Source organism: Pseudorca crassidens, chromosome 2 (genome assembly GCF_039906515.1).
Source record: "Pseudorca crassidens isolate mPseCra1 chromosome 2, mPseCra1.hap1, whole genome shotgun sequence".
In the NCBI taxonomy this organism is placed as follows: domain Eukaryota; kingdom Metazoa; phylum Chordata; class Mammalia; order Artiodactyla; family Delphinidae; genus Pseudorca; species Pseudorca crassidens.
The window spans coordinates 184726046-184739931 of record NC_090297.1 but is presented as its reverse complement, the minus strand read 5'-3'; the positions used below and the strand labels follow the sequence as shown (position 1 = coordinate 184739931).

The window sequence follows — 13886 nt, the reverse complement described above, 5'->3', positions numbered from 1 at the left end:
TGACATGTCATTACAGCTTTAATCCAGCAGCCGGGGCACGGCCCGTGGGGGCGCCAGCAGGAGGGCTTCTGCCCACGGCCGGTGGAGCCCCCTCAGCCCACGGCGGGCAAACAGGAGCGGCCCAGCCTTCCGGCTGGCGTCCTGGGAGGAGAAGGGACTAAAAGAAAGCAGGGGCTGTGACCCAGGCTTTCCTGTCCTTCCCCCGCCCCGGATAAAAATAGTCCACGCATCCCAGGCCCTCCCCACCCACCCCTCATTCACGGCCAAGTTCCAGCTCAGCTCCTGTTGCTCTCCCTGGGGCTCTGCTCCCAGAAGGTCTCAGGGCGTGGCTTGGTCTGGGGCCTGGCAAGCAGAGGACCCTGCCCACCCCCGGGCCGCATGAAGGTTCAGGAGGGGGCATCCCTGAGGGACGGCAGAGACGCAGCTGGTTGCTCAGGCTCCCGGGTAGGAGGGCTGAGGTGGCATATATGGGGGAGGAGCTGCAAGCCAAGGAGACAGGGTGAGGGTCACGGCGGCACGGGAGGGCGCAAGGGAGCCCCTGACCGCAGGGCCACGCAGGACCCACGGGGCCGAGGCAGCCTGGAGGTCTGGGAGAAGGACTCGGGTTGTGAGGGGGCGGGGGCGGGCAGGTGGGAGCAAAGGGCTCACTTACCTGCAGGGTTGTAGACAGGGGGCCCCGCCGGGTAGAGTGGATACTGGGGTGCAGGACCACTAGGTGGGTACATGAAGCCAGGCTGTGGGGCTGCAGGGCCAGCTTTGGGGTCCTGGGGGTACGGGTACACCGGCTGCACTGGGATGCCTGTCATTGGGATCTCCTGGCCTAGTTGGGGGCCAAGGACCAGTATTCAGAGCCCTGCCTCCATGGGAAGCCACCTCCTCCGGCCCGGGAGGCCCTGCCGCCTCTGCTCCCAGACCCTGCTCGGCCGAGTCCAGCAGGGAGCCTGCGGGTGGTCCCCGCTGGTCAGTCTGGGTTCAGCAGTTTGCTCCCTCAGGGGGTTTCAGAGACCTCCTGGGCCAGAGAGCACGGCCTGGGGAACGTCTTACCTGGGCAAGGAGATGGCCGCTGTGGGGCTGGACTCTTGCAGCCTAGCAGAGCTGCCCCCAACGGGGGTCCCCCCACACTGATCCCCCCCCCCGGGCGGGAGTCACCGTTCCCACGCCCACCAGTCACACGCCAAGTCAGGCACACGTCCTCGAGCACGCACGGAGCGCACCGCACGGAGCGCACCGATGATGTTCACGCTCCAGGCCCCACCCCAAGTGCTTCCTACGAGCCAAGAGCACGCACAAGCCCAGGGCACACACGCGCATGCCGGCAAGCGGTGCAGGCGCATTCGTGCATACCAGTCCAGCGTTCACACAGGCCCCTGAACGCTCCTGTTTCCGGGGTTACATGCTGGCAAGTGTGTGTCTGGAAGCACACGCTGCTGCACAACCTCACCCCCTTGACCTCTGGTGCCCACCGTGGGTCTCAGCCTGGCCCGGCTCAGGCTCCCCTGGCCCGTCCCACATGGACGCACCTTCAAATGGGCTCTGCAGCTGCTGGCGCCGGCGGTACAGGTAGCAGCAGGAACAGAGGAAGCAGCAGATGGTGGTGGCGACCACGGCCACGAAGAGGATCACGGCGGAGGCGATGCCCGCTATGGTCTTGGGACTTAGACAAAGAACAGGTCCCCTCACCTTCCAACCTCAAGGGCGGGATCCTCACCACGCCGACAGTAACACTGGGCTCGGACCCCTGGCCAGCAGGGAGCCACCACAAACCGAGATGTGGGTCTCCTGGTGGGGCTGTGCCCGACTGGTGTGGGTAGATCTTAGGGGACCACACTTCCCGGAAGGCCAGGCAGCCTGCTGGTCAGAGAGTGGCCGGCGGAGATGTGGAGTGTGTGCCCCCGTCCATGACCTAACTGGTTAGACTCCAGCACGGGAGCCCTGAAAGCCCCCTGGGAAGTGATCCAGAGCTGTTTTCTCAGATCCCTCTTTAATCACAGTCCCCCTATACCTGTTCTATATGTCAGCGTCCCCTCCAATAAGAAGTTTGAAAACCACTCATTGTGTCCCCCCCTTTTCATGGAGAGGAAACAGTGACCCACCCGGGCACGTCCTCCCCAAGATCATGCAGCTGGTGAGCAGAAGACCTGGGAATCAGACCCCGTCTCCCACCTCCCGGCCAGAGCTCCACTGCGCCCGGGTGCGCAGGCCCGGAGCGAGGGGAGGGCTCGGCCCAGCCAGCGGTGACCACATGACGGTAACTAGCCGGCCCCTCCTGGAACTCCCCAGCCCCGGCGCTACAGCCCCGCTTCGTGCCCAAGCCGGAGCCCTGGGTGTGGGCGAAGAATGTGGAGGCGGACAAGGAGGGAAGGGGCCGGAGCCTACCTGAAGGCCAGGCAGTGCTTCTGCTGCCTCTCGGTGATAAGCAAGGTCAGGTCCCGGCAGCAGTACCGATGGTAGCAGGTCCCGCAGCAGAAGGTGAAGAACTCGCAGTTGAAGCCCGGATGCCAGGAGCCATTCCGGTCCAGGTACCACAGGCAGTCCTCGCCGGCCAGCGCTGCGGGCACGGACGGGGGTACCCAGTGGCCGCCCAGCCCCACTCCCACTCCCCGGAGCTCCACCCTGGTCCCTGCGCCCAGAGGCCTCTGCCCGGAGCGGCCCCTGGGGTCGGCCCCACGCCCGGCACCCGCCGCCCTCCCCTCCCGCGGACCCCGCAACGCCGGGGCGCGGACTCCCCCAGGGTCTCCGGGGCGCGGGCTCTCCCAGGGTCTCCGGGACCGCGCGCAGAGACCTCTCCCGCGCCCCCGGCCCCCGGCTCTTACCCAGGGGAGCCCCCAGCACCAGGAGCGCGATCGCGGCGAGCGGCGCGGCCCCGCGGAGCCCGGCGGGCGGCATGGCGGGGCGCGGGGAGCGGCGCGGGGCGCGCAGGACGACGCCGGCCGCCCAGCTCCGCGGGGCCAGCGCGCCCGCCGGCTCCTCTCCGCCTACTCTGGGCGGGGCTCGGCCGGTCTGCGCTGACCCTGCCCCCGCGCCCCGCCCGTCCGGGCTCCGCCCAGGACACGCCCAGGACACGCCCCGAGCGGGCTCCTCCTTCCAAGTCCCCCCCGGGACCAGTGGCTGCTGGGCGCTGCGGCCGGCCGGGCCCGCCCCCTGCCTCGGCCCAATCGGCGTCCCGGCCCCCGGAAGCCCGGATCCTGGTGCCACCTCCGAGTGCTCAGGCGCAGCGGCCAACCCTGACCTTCCCTGTGCGGGACCTCCTCTGCCCCAGTCCAGCCCGGGACATCCTGCGGCGGCGAGAGGAGAGCGAGGAGGCGGGGGTCACCCCGCCCCCACCAGAACACAGGCGCCCATTGAGAGGCAGCTCAGAGCAGCTTTGTCCCCGCCGGGCCCACAGGCCTGGACCCTGCCAGCTGCGCTGGCTCCCTGAGTGGCCCCTTCCCCCTCCGAGTGGACAGCCCTGGCATGCGCCAGCCTGTGGCCTCACCAGTCCGGATGGCAGGCAGCTGGGGCCACCTGGGGACCATCCAGTCCGACACCCTTGACAGTGAAAACCCCTTTCGTCACAAAGCAGCCCCGCAGAGATACTGCGGTAGCCAGAGAGCATAGGGAGGCCCTGCCCCCCACTCCCATAGGGAGTCATCAGTCTCCTTGCAAATTTGTACTGAGTATTGCTAGCTGTGCCCCTGCTCCAGGGGCTCCCTGACCAGGAACATGCAGGGGACCAAGCTGTGGAAAAAATTCAAAGCTTCTCTTAGCTCCTCTGTGTGCATCCTTCAGGGCACTCAGACAGGCCCCTCATTTGGGGCTCCCCGGAATCCCACGAGCGAAACTAAGCTCACTGGTGGTATCAGTCCGTTTTACAGACAGAGATTTCTAGGATTCAAGGGTGTTAAAGGGTTTGTTCAAGGTAATAGAGCCAGTAAGTGGCAGAGGCATTCTAAATCCAGCTTGCTTTGCCTACTGAGTGGGAGAAGGTATTTGCAAATGATATATCTGATAAGGGTCAAAATCCAAAATATACAAAGAGCTCATACAACTCAACATTAAAAAAAATAGATTAAAAAAATGGGCAGAGGACCTGAATAGACATTTTTCCAAAGAAGACATACAGATGGCCAATAGGTACATGAAAAGATGCTCAACATCATTAATCATCAGAGAAATACAATTCAAAACCACAGTGAGATGTCACCTCATACCTGTCAGAATGACTGTCATCAAAAATACAACAAATAACAAATTTGTTGGTGAGGGTGTGGAGAAAAGGGAACACTTGTACACTGTTGGTGGGAATGAAAATTGGTGCGGCCACTGTCGAAAACAGCATGGAGATTCCAAAAAATAAAAAATAGAACTACCATACGATTCAGCAATTCCATTCCTGGGTATTTACCTGAAGAAAGTGAAAACACTAATTTGAAAAGATTTCTGCATCCTTATGTTCATTGCAGCATTATTCACAACAGCCAAGATATGGAAGCAACCTAAGTGTCCATCGACAGATGAATGGATATAGAAGATGTGGTGTACTTCTACAATGGACTACTACTCAGCCATAAAAAAGAATGGAATTTTGCCATTTACAACAACATGGCTGGACCTGGAGGGTATTATCCTAAGTTAAATAAGTCAGAGAAAGACAAATACTGTATGATATCCCATATGTGGAATCTAAAAAAACAAAACAAATGAACAAACATAAAACAAAAACAGAGTTATAGATGCAGAGGACAAACAGGTGGTTGCCAGAGGGGAGGGGGCTTGGGGAGAGGAAAGAAATAGGTGAGGGAGATTAGGAGGCACAAACTTCAAGTTACAAAGTAGAGTCACAGGGATGAGGAATATGGTGTGAGAAATATAGTCAATAGCTCTGTAATATCTTTGTATGGTAACAGATGTAACTAGACTTATCATGGTGATCATCTTTGAACGTATAGAGATATTGAATCAGGACTTCCCTGGTGGCGCAGTGGTTAAGAATCCACCTGCCAATGTAGGGGACACGGGTTCGAGCCCTGGTCCGGGAAGATCCCACATGCCGTGGAGCAACTAAGCCCATGAACCACAACTACTGAAGCCTGCGTGCTGCAACTACTGAAGCCCACGCGCCTAGAGCCCGTGCTCTGCAACGAGAGGCCACCTCAATGAGAAGTCCGCACACGGCAACAAAGAGTAGCCCCCGCTCGCCACAACTAGAGAAAGCCCGTGCCCAGCAACGAAGACCCAACGCAGCCAAAAATAAATTAACTTAAAAATAATAATAATAAAATAATGCTTAAAAAAAAAGAAATATTCAATCACTGTGTTGTGAACAGGAACTAACAGTGTTGTAGGTCAATTACAGACAACCAAACAAACTCATAGAAAAAAGAGATCGGATTTGTGGCCACCAGAGGAGGGGGGAGTTGGATGAAAAGAGTCAAAGGGTACAAACTCCCAGTTGTAAGATACTAAGCATTAGGGCTGTAATGTACAGCATGATCAATATAACGAATACGGCTGTAAGTTATACGAGAAAGCTGTCGAGAGGCTAAAGTCTGAGTTCTCATCACAAGGGTCCATCAGTCCAGCAATCCAGTTGGCTCCCATGCCCAACAGCAGACAGCCAATCTCTCCAGGGTCCTGGGCGTGGAAGACCCAACAGAATCTAAACAGGTTAGGGAAGGGCAGCCAAAGAAGGTGCTGCCCCGTCCTGGGCCCCTGTGGGCGCTGGCACCCCACCAGGAGAGTGGAAGTGAGGAGAGGGTCGGCTCCTGCCCCAGGAAGCGGCTGGTAGTCTGATGGGGGCGGGGCGGGGGGCAGCGTACATCTGTCCTGACGCAGAAGCCGTGAAAAATGCCACAGAGGGCTTCCCTGGTGGCGCAGTGGTTGAGAATCCACCTGCCGATACAGGGGACACGGGTTAGTGTCCCGGTCCGGGAAGATCCCACATGCCGCGGAGCGGCTGGGCCCGTGAGCCATGGCCGCTGAGCCTGCGCATCCGGAGCCTGTGCTCCGCAACGGGAGAGGCCACAACAGTGAGAGGCCCGCGTAACGCAAAAAAAAAAAAAAAAAAGCCACAGAGACGGATGTATGGAGAGAGTTCCCAGGTCCTCACGCCTGACGGTGTGTCCATTCCCAGACCACAGGCTCTGTGAGTGTGGGGACCATAGGGCCCTGTGCTCCCTGTGACCCCCCTAGCCCTCACTGCGGGGGCTGCCCCGTGGTTGCTGAGTGACTCTCAGATGAAGGGCTGTCTCTTTCCTGCCCCAGCTGCGCGCCGACGTGCTCTCAGAGCCCATTTGTTGGAGCTCCTCTTCAGCATCCCTTCTTTCCGTGTCTTTATTTCTTCCTTCTTTAGGAAGCAAGATCTTAAATCTCTCCTATTAAAACGAAATAAAGCAAAGCAAAACAAAACCTCATGTTTCCCAAAACTCATCCCTTTCTAGCTATTTTCCTGCTTTTCTCGAAGCAGTTCTCCTCAAAGTTTACACCCCTGGTTCCTGCTCATCAGGACACCCAGCTCTCAGTTATGTCAGTGATTTTTGTTTTTTTTCAATTTTTACCTTTTGGCTGCGTTGGGTGCTCGTTGCTGCGCGCGGGCTTCTCACTGTGGTGGCTTCTCTTGTTGTGGAGCACGGGCTCGAGGTGCGTAGGCTCAGTAACTGTGGCGCACGGATTTAGTTGCTCCGCGGCACACAGGATCTTCCCGCACCAGGGCTCAAACCCGTGTCCCCTGCATTGGCAGGCGGATTCTTAACCACTGCGCCACCAGGGAAGTCCGACATCAGTGATTGTCTAATTGCAAAATTCTAGGAAAACTTTTCAGTGCAGGGGATGGGAGGTGACTGGACAAGGGCAGAGGGTGAGGAAGGGGCCGCGGGCAGGCCAGAGGCGAGAACAGCTAGCCATGGGAGGGCTGGCGCTTCTCAGCTGGGGATGCTGGAGCCTGAAGGCGGGGAGCTAAGGCCCCAGAGCTAAGGCCAGCCCTGTGGCCGTGACCGACCTGGACCTACGTGCTGAGCCAGGCCTCCGGGCTGGGAGGGAGTGAGGAAGAGGCTTGGGTGGGAAAGCTGGGGGCCCTGGAAGGTGGTTGTACAGATAGATATTTAGGCCTGGAGGGGCTTCCCCAGACCTTCTGCAGGCAAGAGCACGTGGGAGCATGGTCCCCTCAACAAGCTGGCCTCCCGGCCCCCAGTGAGCGGGACAGACACTTTCCTGGACCTGAGGAGGCAGAGTGCGTTGAGTGTGATGACAATGGCAATACTAACAGCTAACTCTGCAAGTGAGTTTGAAACCATGCACCTCAGATTGGGACTTGAACCCACATGCTGTGACTCAAACCCGGCCAAAACCCACAGTCTTCCAACTGAGATCACACACCTGGTTTTAGAACTTAATGAAGCTCAGGTTTTTGATGTCTCGTTGCAGAAAGAATTCAGTGAGAAAGTGATAGGTAAGAAGTGGATTTATTTAGAGAGAAGCGCACTCCACAGAAAGAGTGGGCCATCTCAGAAGGCGAGAGCGGCCTCAGGAGAAACACACTCCACAGACAGAGCAGGCCATCTCAGAAGGCGAGAAAGGCACCAGGGCCTAGGGCTGTCAGCTTTTATAGGGGTGGGTAACTTCATAGGCTAATGAGGGGGAGGAGCATTCCAGCTATTTCAGGAAGGGGCGGGGATATCCAGGAATTGGGCCACCGCCCACTTTTTGATCCTTCTGGTCGGCCTTGGAACTGTCATGGCACCTGTGGGCGTGTCATTCAGCTTGCTGATGTGTTACAGTGAGCGTATCCTGAGGCTCACGGCCTAGTGGAAGTCCACTCGTCCGCCATCTTGGACCCACTTGGCTCTAATCAGTTTATGTCATGTCGTCGGGCTACGTCAACCATTCTTTCAAAGGTTGTGCCCTGCCCCCTTCCCTCCTGTTTCAGGTTTGTCCCATTGTACAGATGAGGAAACGTGGGTTGGAAGTTAATTTTCCCAGCTCACGGTGGGGCTGGGATTTAGAATTGACTTTTGTGGCGTCAAAGCCCAGGCCTTTCCATTTCACCTCCTGCCTCTCCTTGAACATGTGTAAAATGCTCCGTGCCGGGCCAGAGCAGTATTGAGGAGACCTTGGTGCGGTGCGCAGCCCTTATCCCCAGCAGTACTCTGTGTGGGAAGCAGGGGCAGCGGGGAGGGGGAGGGGGGGGCAGGGCAAGCCCGTGACCCAGTTTGGGCTTGGCCCGGGGCTGTGGCAGTACTCTGCTGAGTCATCCCACCGTGGGGCAATGACCAGGGCCTCCTCCCCACTGCTTGACGCTCCTCTTCAAATCAGAGCAGACTGACCTGGGCAACCCCGAGGCCCCCCTTACCTCCCCAGGCCCAGGGCCCTGAGGCCTCCACTCCAGAGGTTCCTGCCCCTCCCGACCGCCTGGCCCATGGTCCAAGCTGAGCCATCTTGAGACCAGAGTGACTCCCTTCCCTCCTTCCCTCGCCTCTGAGCAGTCAGGCTCTTCTTCAGGAGAGCCCTGCGGGCACTCTGCCCTCCTCCACCCCGCGGTCCTCTGTCCACCCAGCTCCTCCAGAGAGGTCATTACACCCTTTTGTCTGCCTGATGTAATCTCATTGCACTGAAGGAACAGGGTCTCCTGGCTCCTCTGCCCCAGGATAAACACACATTTCTCCTTCATCAGGTTTTTCCTGGTGTCTAGCTTGACTTATTTTTTTAATTAATTTATTTTTGGGTGCGCTGGGTCTTCGTTGCAGTGCGCGGGCTTTTCATTGCGGTGGCTTCTCTTGTTGCGGAGCACAGGCTCTAGGTGAGCGGGCTTCAGTAGTTGTGGCTCGCGGGCTCTAGAGCGCAGGCTCAGTAGTTGTGGCGTGCAGGCTCGCAGGCTCTCGAGCACAGGCTCAGTAGTTGCGGCTCACGGGCTTAGTTGCTCCGCGGCATGTGGGATCTTCCAGGACCAGGGCTCGAACCCGTGTCCCCTGCATTGGCAGGCGGATTCTTAACCACTGCGCCACCAGGGAAGCCCCAAGCTTGACTCTTTCTTGCTGTAAACGGAATGCTGCCTCCTGTATTTGTCCTCTTGGTGGGGGAGGGATGTGTGTGTGTGTGCAGGGGGCGGGGGGTAATGGGGACGGGCCTCACCGCTGCTCCAGCTCCAGGTAGGAAGGAGCGCTCTTCTCTAGAGGGATTTTTGTCACTGCCTTTGGAGGGTTTCCGCTCCCAGAATGCCGGGCTTCTGCTTCTTTGCAGAGTCCCAGGACAGTCTAGGCAGAACTTGGGCAGCCAGGGTCTCAGGAAAGCAGGCAGGGGTAGCCAGCCTGCCCTGGGTGGCTGTAGGAGCAGCAGAGGTCCAGGTCCGGCCAGCGGGGCAGACGGGGAGAGCCAGGTTGTCTTTAAATGGCACCTTACTCAGCCTGCAGCCCTGCCAGCTGGGCAGGGTGGGGCAGACAAGTGCTATTTTGGGACTGAGGGTAAGAGAGGAAGAAGGCTCCGCTGACAGCTCTCCTCTGTCCCCACTCCCTCTCCGGGGAAGGGCTCACTGACCCTTCCCACCTGGGGTCTGTTTTCAGCCTGACCCCGCGTGAACCATCTGCGCAGATGCGAACGGCCGGTCTTCCTCGGCAAGACCGGCTGTGCGAGGGCAGCTCCAGGTGCTGAGAACGACACTGGGCTCAGTATTAGACTAATCATGGCCCCCACGGTACCGGCGGTGAGGCAGCCCCGCAGTCAGAATCGCTGCAGGAGGCGTTCCTCGGACCGGGAGGTGGCGGCTGGGGATTCAGCAGCTCGTCCAAAGCGGCCCCAGGGGATGAACAGCCGAGTTAGGATGCAGGATGCAGAGTCCCCGCTCCGAACCACCGGACAGGGCAGGGGCCCTGCTCTGCCACTTCCTGGCTCTGCGAACTGGAGAAACTGCCCATCCCCTCTGGCCTCGGCTTCCGCGCTGTAAACGGACTAGGGTTCAGTCAGACCCACCAGAACCGCAGGTCAGCCGGCAGTGGCACTCTGGTCCTTCTCTCTCTATTCAACGGAAAAAGGATTTGCTGGAGGTCACTGGCAGGTCACAGGCGGGTCCTGGGCGGAACTGGCCCTCCTACCGCAGCCGGTGAGCACGCGGTCAGGCAGGGGAGCCAGGCTGGGAACCAGGGGAGCAAGAAGGCCATGCTTCTTTCTTTCAGTCGAATGAGATCAGACTGAGTCTCTATCCTGCCAGCTAGTGGGGAGTTCAGTCTGTTGTCCCTATGGTTTGCTCCCCCTGCCAGGATCCCAAAAAGGTCCCAGGACCTCACACAGTGCAAACACGGGGGCGGGCTCTGCAGATGTGAGTTCGGGAGACCTGCGACTCCAGCGGCCTCGACTTAACGCGGCCCAGGCACGGGGACCTTCCGGGGAGCCCCGGGTCCAGCCCTCACAACTCCTGGTGCTCTGCCAGGATCAGGGCAGGGTCCTCACGACTCACGGGCCCGCGGACTTCTAGAAGCTCCCTTCCTGTCTTCTGGGACCCCTCCCCCTCTCTTCCTCCAAGACCCTGGGCCTAATCTCAGTTGATGCAACCTTTCCATCAAGGATCCAGAAGCAGCTTATCCTCAAACAGTTCTGCCTTCCCCGTGCAAAAGCTGCTGAGGCAAGGAAGTGCAAAAACTCGGCTATGTTCCTGGAATAAGTGGAGAGAAAAAAACCTAGTTAAAGTAGATTAATACATCGATATTTTATAATGTCACGCAGACCAACATGCAAAAGCTCTGCTTAGCAGGTGGTAGGCAGGAGCCGCCGCCGCCGCCGCCTCCGTTTCTGTCCCCCGCACCCACAGCAGGACCCTCACAGAGCTGTCTTCCCAAAGGCTCACCAAGGCCCTAATTTAGCAGCAGCATCTGTGAAACTGAGTCACTCTAACCCAGTGAGTCAGGGAGACCGCCAAACACAGCTCCCTGCAACTGCGACTGCAGGGTGGGGAGGCAAGGGGCAGACGCCCCCCGCCCAAGCCCGAGGGTCTTCAAGCCGGTCCTCTTTATGTGTAACCACAGCCCTGAGGCAGGTGTCAGTTCCCCGTTTCACAGAGAAAGAAACCGAGGACCGGAGGTTGTCGCTTGTCTCAGCCTCGTAATCGTGCATCTCTGGGCCTGTTTCATCCACCTGTAAACGGGGTGGACACAGCACCTACTCTGTAAGGTTAGAGCTGACCCTTGAACATGGGTCTGCATGGTGCGGGTCCGCTAAGACGTGGGTTTTTCCAACAGTAACTACTACAGGATCACCCTGTCCCTGGTTGGTTGAATTGCAAATACGGAGAACCGAGGGCCTCCTGTAAGTCCTAAGTGGGCTTCCGACTGCCCCTAACACCCTCCTCCCCGAGCCACGGTCAAGGATCCACGGCAGAAGGTCTAAACGAGACCAGCAGGTGACACGTAGAGCAGCCCTGCATTTTGTCCTTCTGAAACAGCAGCAGCTGTCAGCCGCCCTGCAAGGGCAGCCTACCCCATCGCCATCAGCCATTCCCTTCGGGCAGTGGGCACTCAACCCAGAACCAGTTTCTCTCGTAACATCCCCAGAGCCACCGCACTGTTTCCTGTCCCCTACTAGACTGGCTCCTTGGGGAAGGGGCCAAGCCCCTTGCACCTGGCGATGGCCTTGCATGTGAGAGAGGCTTGACGTTTGCTGAAACACAATGGAAACAGAGGAGCCAGGAATCGGCTGTTACCATCTCCTTAGTGGTCACGGGTCCGCCGGGTTAGTGTCTTCCACGGGACAGGCCTTTAACCTTCCAGAGCGATGTCCTGTCTGCCCAAGTCCCCCAGCCCTTCCAGCTTCTTTCCTCCACACGATCCAGGTCGTCCACCTGGCCTTCCCCTTGCAGATGGGCCTCCTCTGTCAAGAGTCCTCATTGGGCACCAGACGCGACAGAGCACTCCAGGCGCACTGCCAGGCACAGGAAGGTCGAGGTTGCTGTACGTGACGCTCTGGACGCTGTGCTGCGACCCCAGCCTTCGTGTATACTGGGGTTTTGCAGAGACGCGTGAATAGCTCCTGGCATCACAGACACTCAGTACTGGCACAGGACTGCGCAACAGCGGTGCTTTGGAATCCTTGGCTCTTTTCATGGATGCTCTTGTCAATCCACATCTCTGAAAACCTTACATAGAGAGTCTGCCCACTTTTTGCAGCTTGTAGAGACGTTTGGACCCTATCTGAGAATAGGATCAGTACCTCCCCCTCTGCCCTTGTCTAGGACCTATTTCTTCTGTAAATGGCCTCAAACCCTCTTCTGGAAGATAAGGCATAAAAAACCCTCATCAGCCACTTACATCAAAGGAGGGCTGAGGACAGAGTGCCCTGGGGTACACCATAAACCACCCGATGGGTTAATCTGCACAGAGCTGGTGGACAGTCACCCACTTTTGCTTTCCTAATGCTTTTGCTTTAACCGTGTCCAGATTTCACCTGGTATGTTATTAAAACTAGACACTGAGGCCAGTTTGACATCACTCGCTCTTTTACACTTTATCGTGCTTGCCTGAGTCACCGGCTGGTCCGTGCTCCCCAAGCAGCGGCGCTCGAAGGTCAGGGGCGTGTGCTCCTCGGCTTCCTTTCCCGCCTGTGTGCTTCTCTCCACTGAGAGCTCTGTGAAGCCCTGGGCGAGGCCCTGGTGTCCTAGCCGCTGTTCTTCAGGGTCAGGGGACCTGAAGGATGTCAGAACAGCCAAGGGCTCTTATTCTCCAATGGTCTGACCTTGAACTCCAACTCCTTGCAAACAGGTAGCCCCACCCTTTCCATACTGGAGCTAGCTCTTTGGCCAAAAAGACAGACACAAAGGAGGAGCTAGAGAGAAACTTTTTGTCGGTTCCCTGGGCCTCCAGCAGGTCTTTTTCACCTCCTGCCCTGACAACGGATGTAGTCTCTGAACTCTCTTCCTCAAGGATAGAATGGAAATGTCTAGTGGGAACCAGCTGTCGAGGTAAACGGGATACGTGTGTGACAACGCTCTGGAAGCACGAGGAAGCGCCTGCGCGCCGAGGGCTGCCTCTGCTCTCGCCCACAGCGCTAAGTCTGTGGGGCGGGAGTAGCCCCCTAAATGCTGCCGCGACCCTTTCCTTCAGGACTCAAGTGCTGAGGCAGGAGGCCCGGTCCTCCCCAAAACCAGCGAGAGGAGAGCAGGAGGAAAGGACCTCGCTGGAGGATCACTCTGGCACTGGATGCAGACAGGCTTCCTAGGGAGCAGGCCCGGCCACTGTGCTGCTGGCAAGAGACCACTCCTTTGTGCCTATCCAGGACATCCTGGCCTGGTGGACCTTCAGCACCGAGCCCTGTCTTCAGACCTACAACCATGGGGCGAGTCTCTGAGCACCAGTGGCCAGACGTGCCGTCATCTCCCCAGAATCATGGGGGGAGGAGCAGTGGTCAGAGGCGACATGAGCCCAGGGCCTGGCTGGCAGCCCCGGGAACACACACACACCACCCGCCTCCCAGGCTTTCCACTGCAGGTGGGGGGCAGTGACCAGCAGGGACACCTAGCGGCAACAAGTCCCGAGGCTCCCAAGGCAGCCCCACAGAATCAATGCCCATGGGGGGGTGGTCTTTCCTTGAGAGAGTTAAATTCAGTTTATATTCTATTTTCCCGCTGAGACCACCACCCTAAAGGAATACTCTGCAGCTATTAAAAATGGGGCGCTGGGTGTGGGCAGTACCAAAAAAGGGGCTGCCGGGCTAATCCACCTTCCTCCTCCTGATTTCTTATCCTCATTCACTTTTGAGCCCACCACAGACTATTCCCAACTGGGAGAATCAATCACTTCCTCTAGGTCAGCTAAAACACACAAGGGTATCTACTACATGGCTCTACCTAAGCCTTTCCCCTCATTTTAATTTTCCTTCTAAAAGGAATAGAAGGCAGAGGTGCTGAGACACCTTATACCATGCAGACTAAA

General features: G+C 58.0%; 1 protein-coding gene across 2 annotated transcripts; it reads right to left on the bottom strand.

Annotated features, from left to right (window-relative positions):
- On the bottom strand, positions 1-2973 carry SHISA4 (shisa family member 4). Of its 2 annotated transcripts, none has more exons than XM_067729902.1 (5): positions 2814-2973; positions 2377-2548; positions 1521-1654; positions 653-820; positions 1-479 (listed from the first exon to the last, which is right to left on the bottom strand). In XM_067729902.1, exons 1-5 carry the CDS (start codon positions 2884-2886, stop codon positions 433-435), a joined length of 594 nt encoding a protein of 197 aa, XP_067586003.1. In that variant the 5' UTR covers positions 2887-2973; the 3' UTR covers positions 1-432. The 2 variants fall into 2 exon arrangements, with proteins under 2 accessions (XP_067586003.1, XP_067586002.1); XM_067729901.1 differs by having other exon boundaries at positions 1-157.
- Positions 2974-13886: the final 10913 nt, after the last annotated feature.

Excerpts from the sequence above, each read along its gene's own strand:
- SHISA4 (XM_067729901.1), bottom strand. The coding sequence starts at position 2,886 with ATGCCGCCCGCCGGGCTCCGCGGGGCCGCGCCGCTCGCCGCGATCGCG. Across the intron at positions 1,655-2,376 it reads AAGCACTGCCTGGCCTTCAG|TCCCAAGACCATAGCGGGCA; the intron begins GTAGGCTCCGGC and ends TCTTTGTCTAAG. Across the intron at positions 158-652 it reads CCCTGTCTACAACCCTGCAG|TCCCTTCTCCTCCCAGGACG; the intron begins GTAAGTGAGCCC and ends GCTTTCTTTTAG.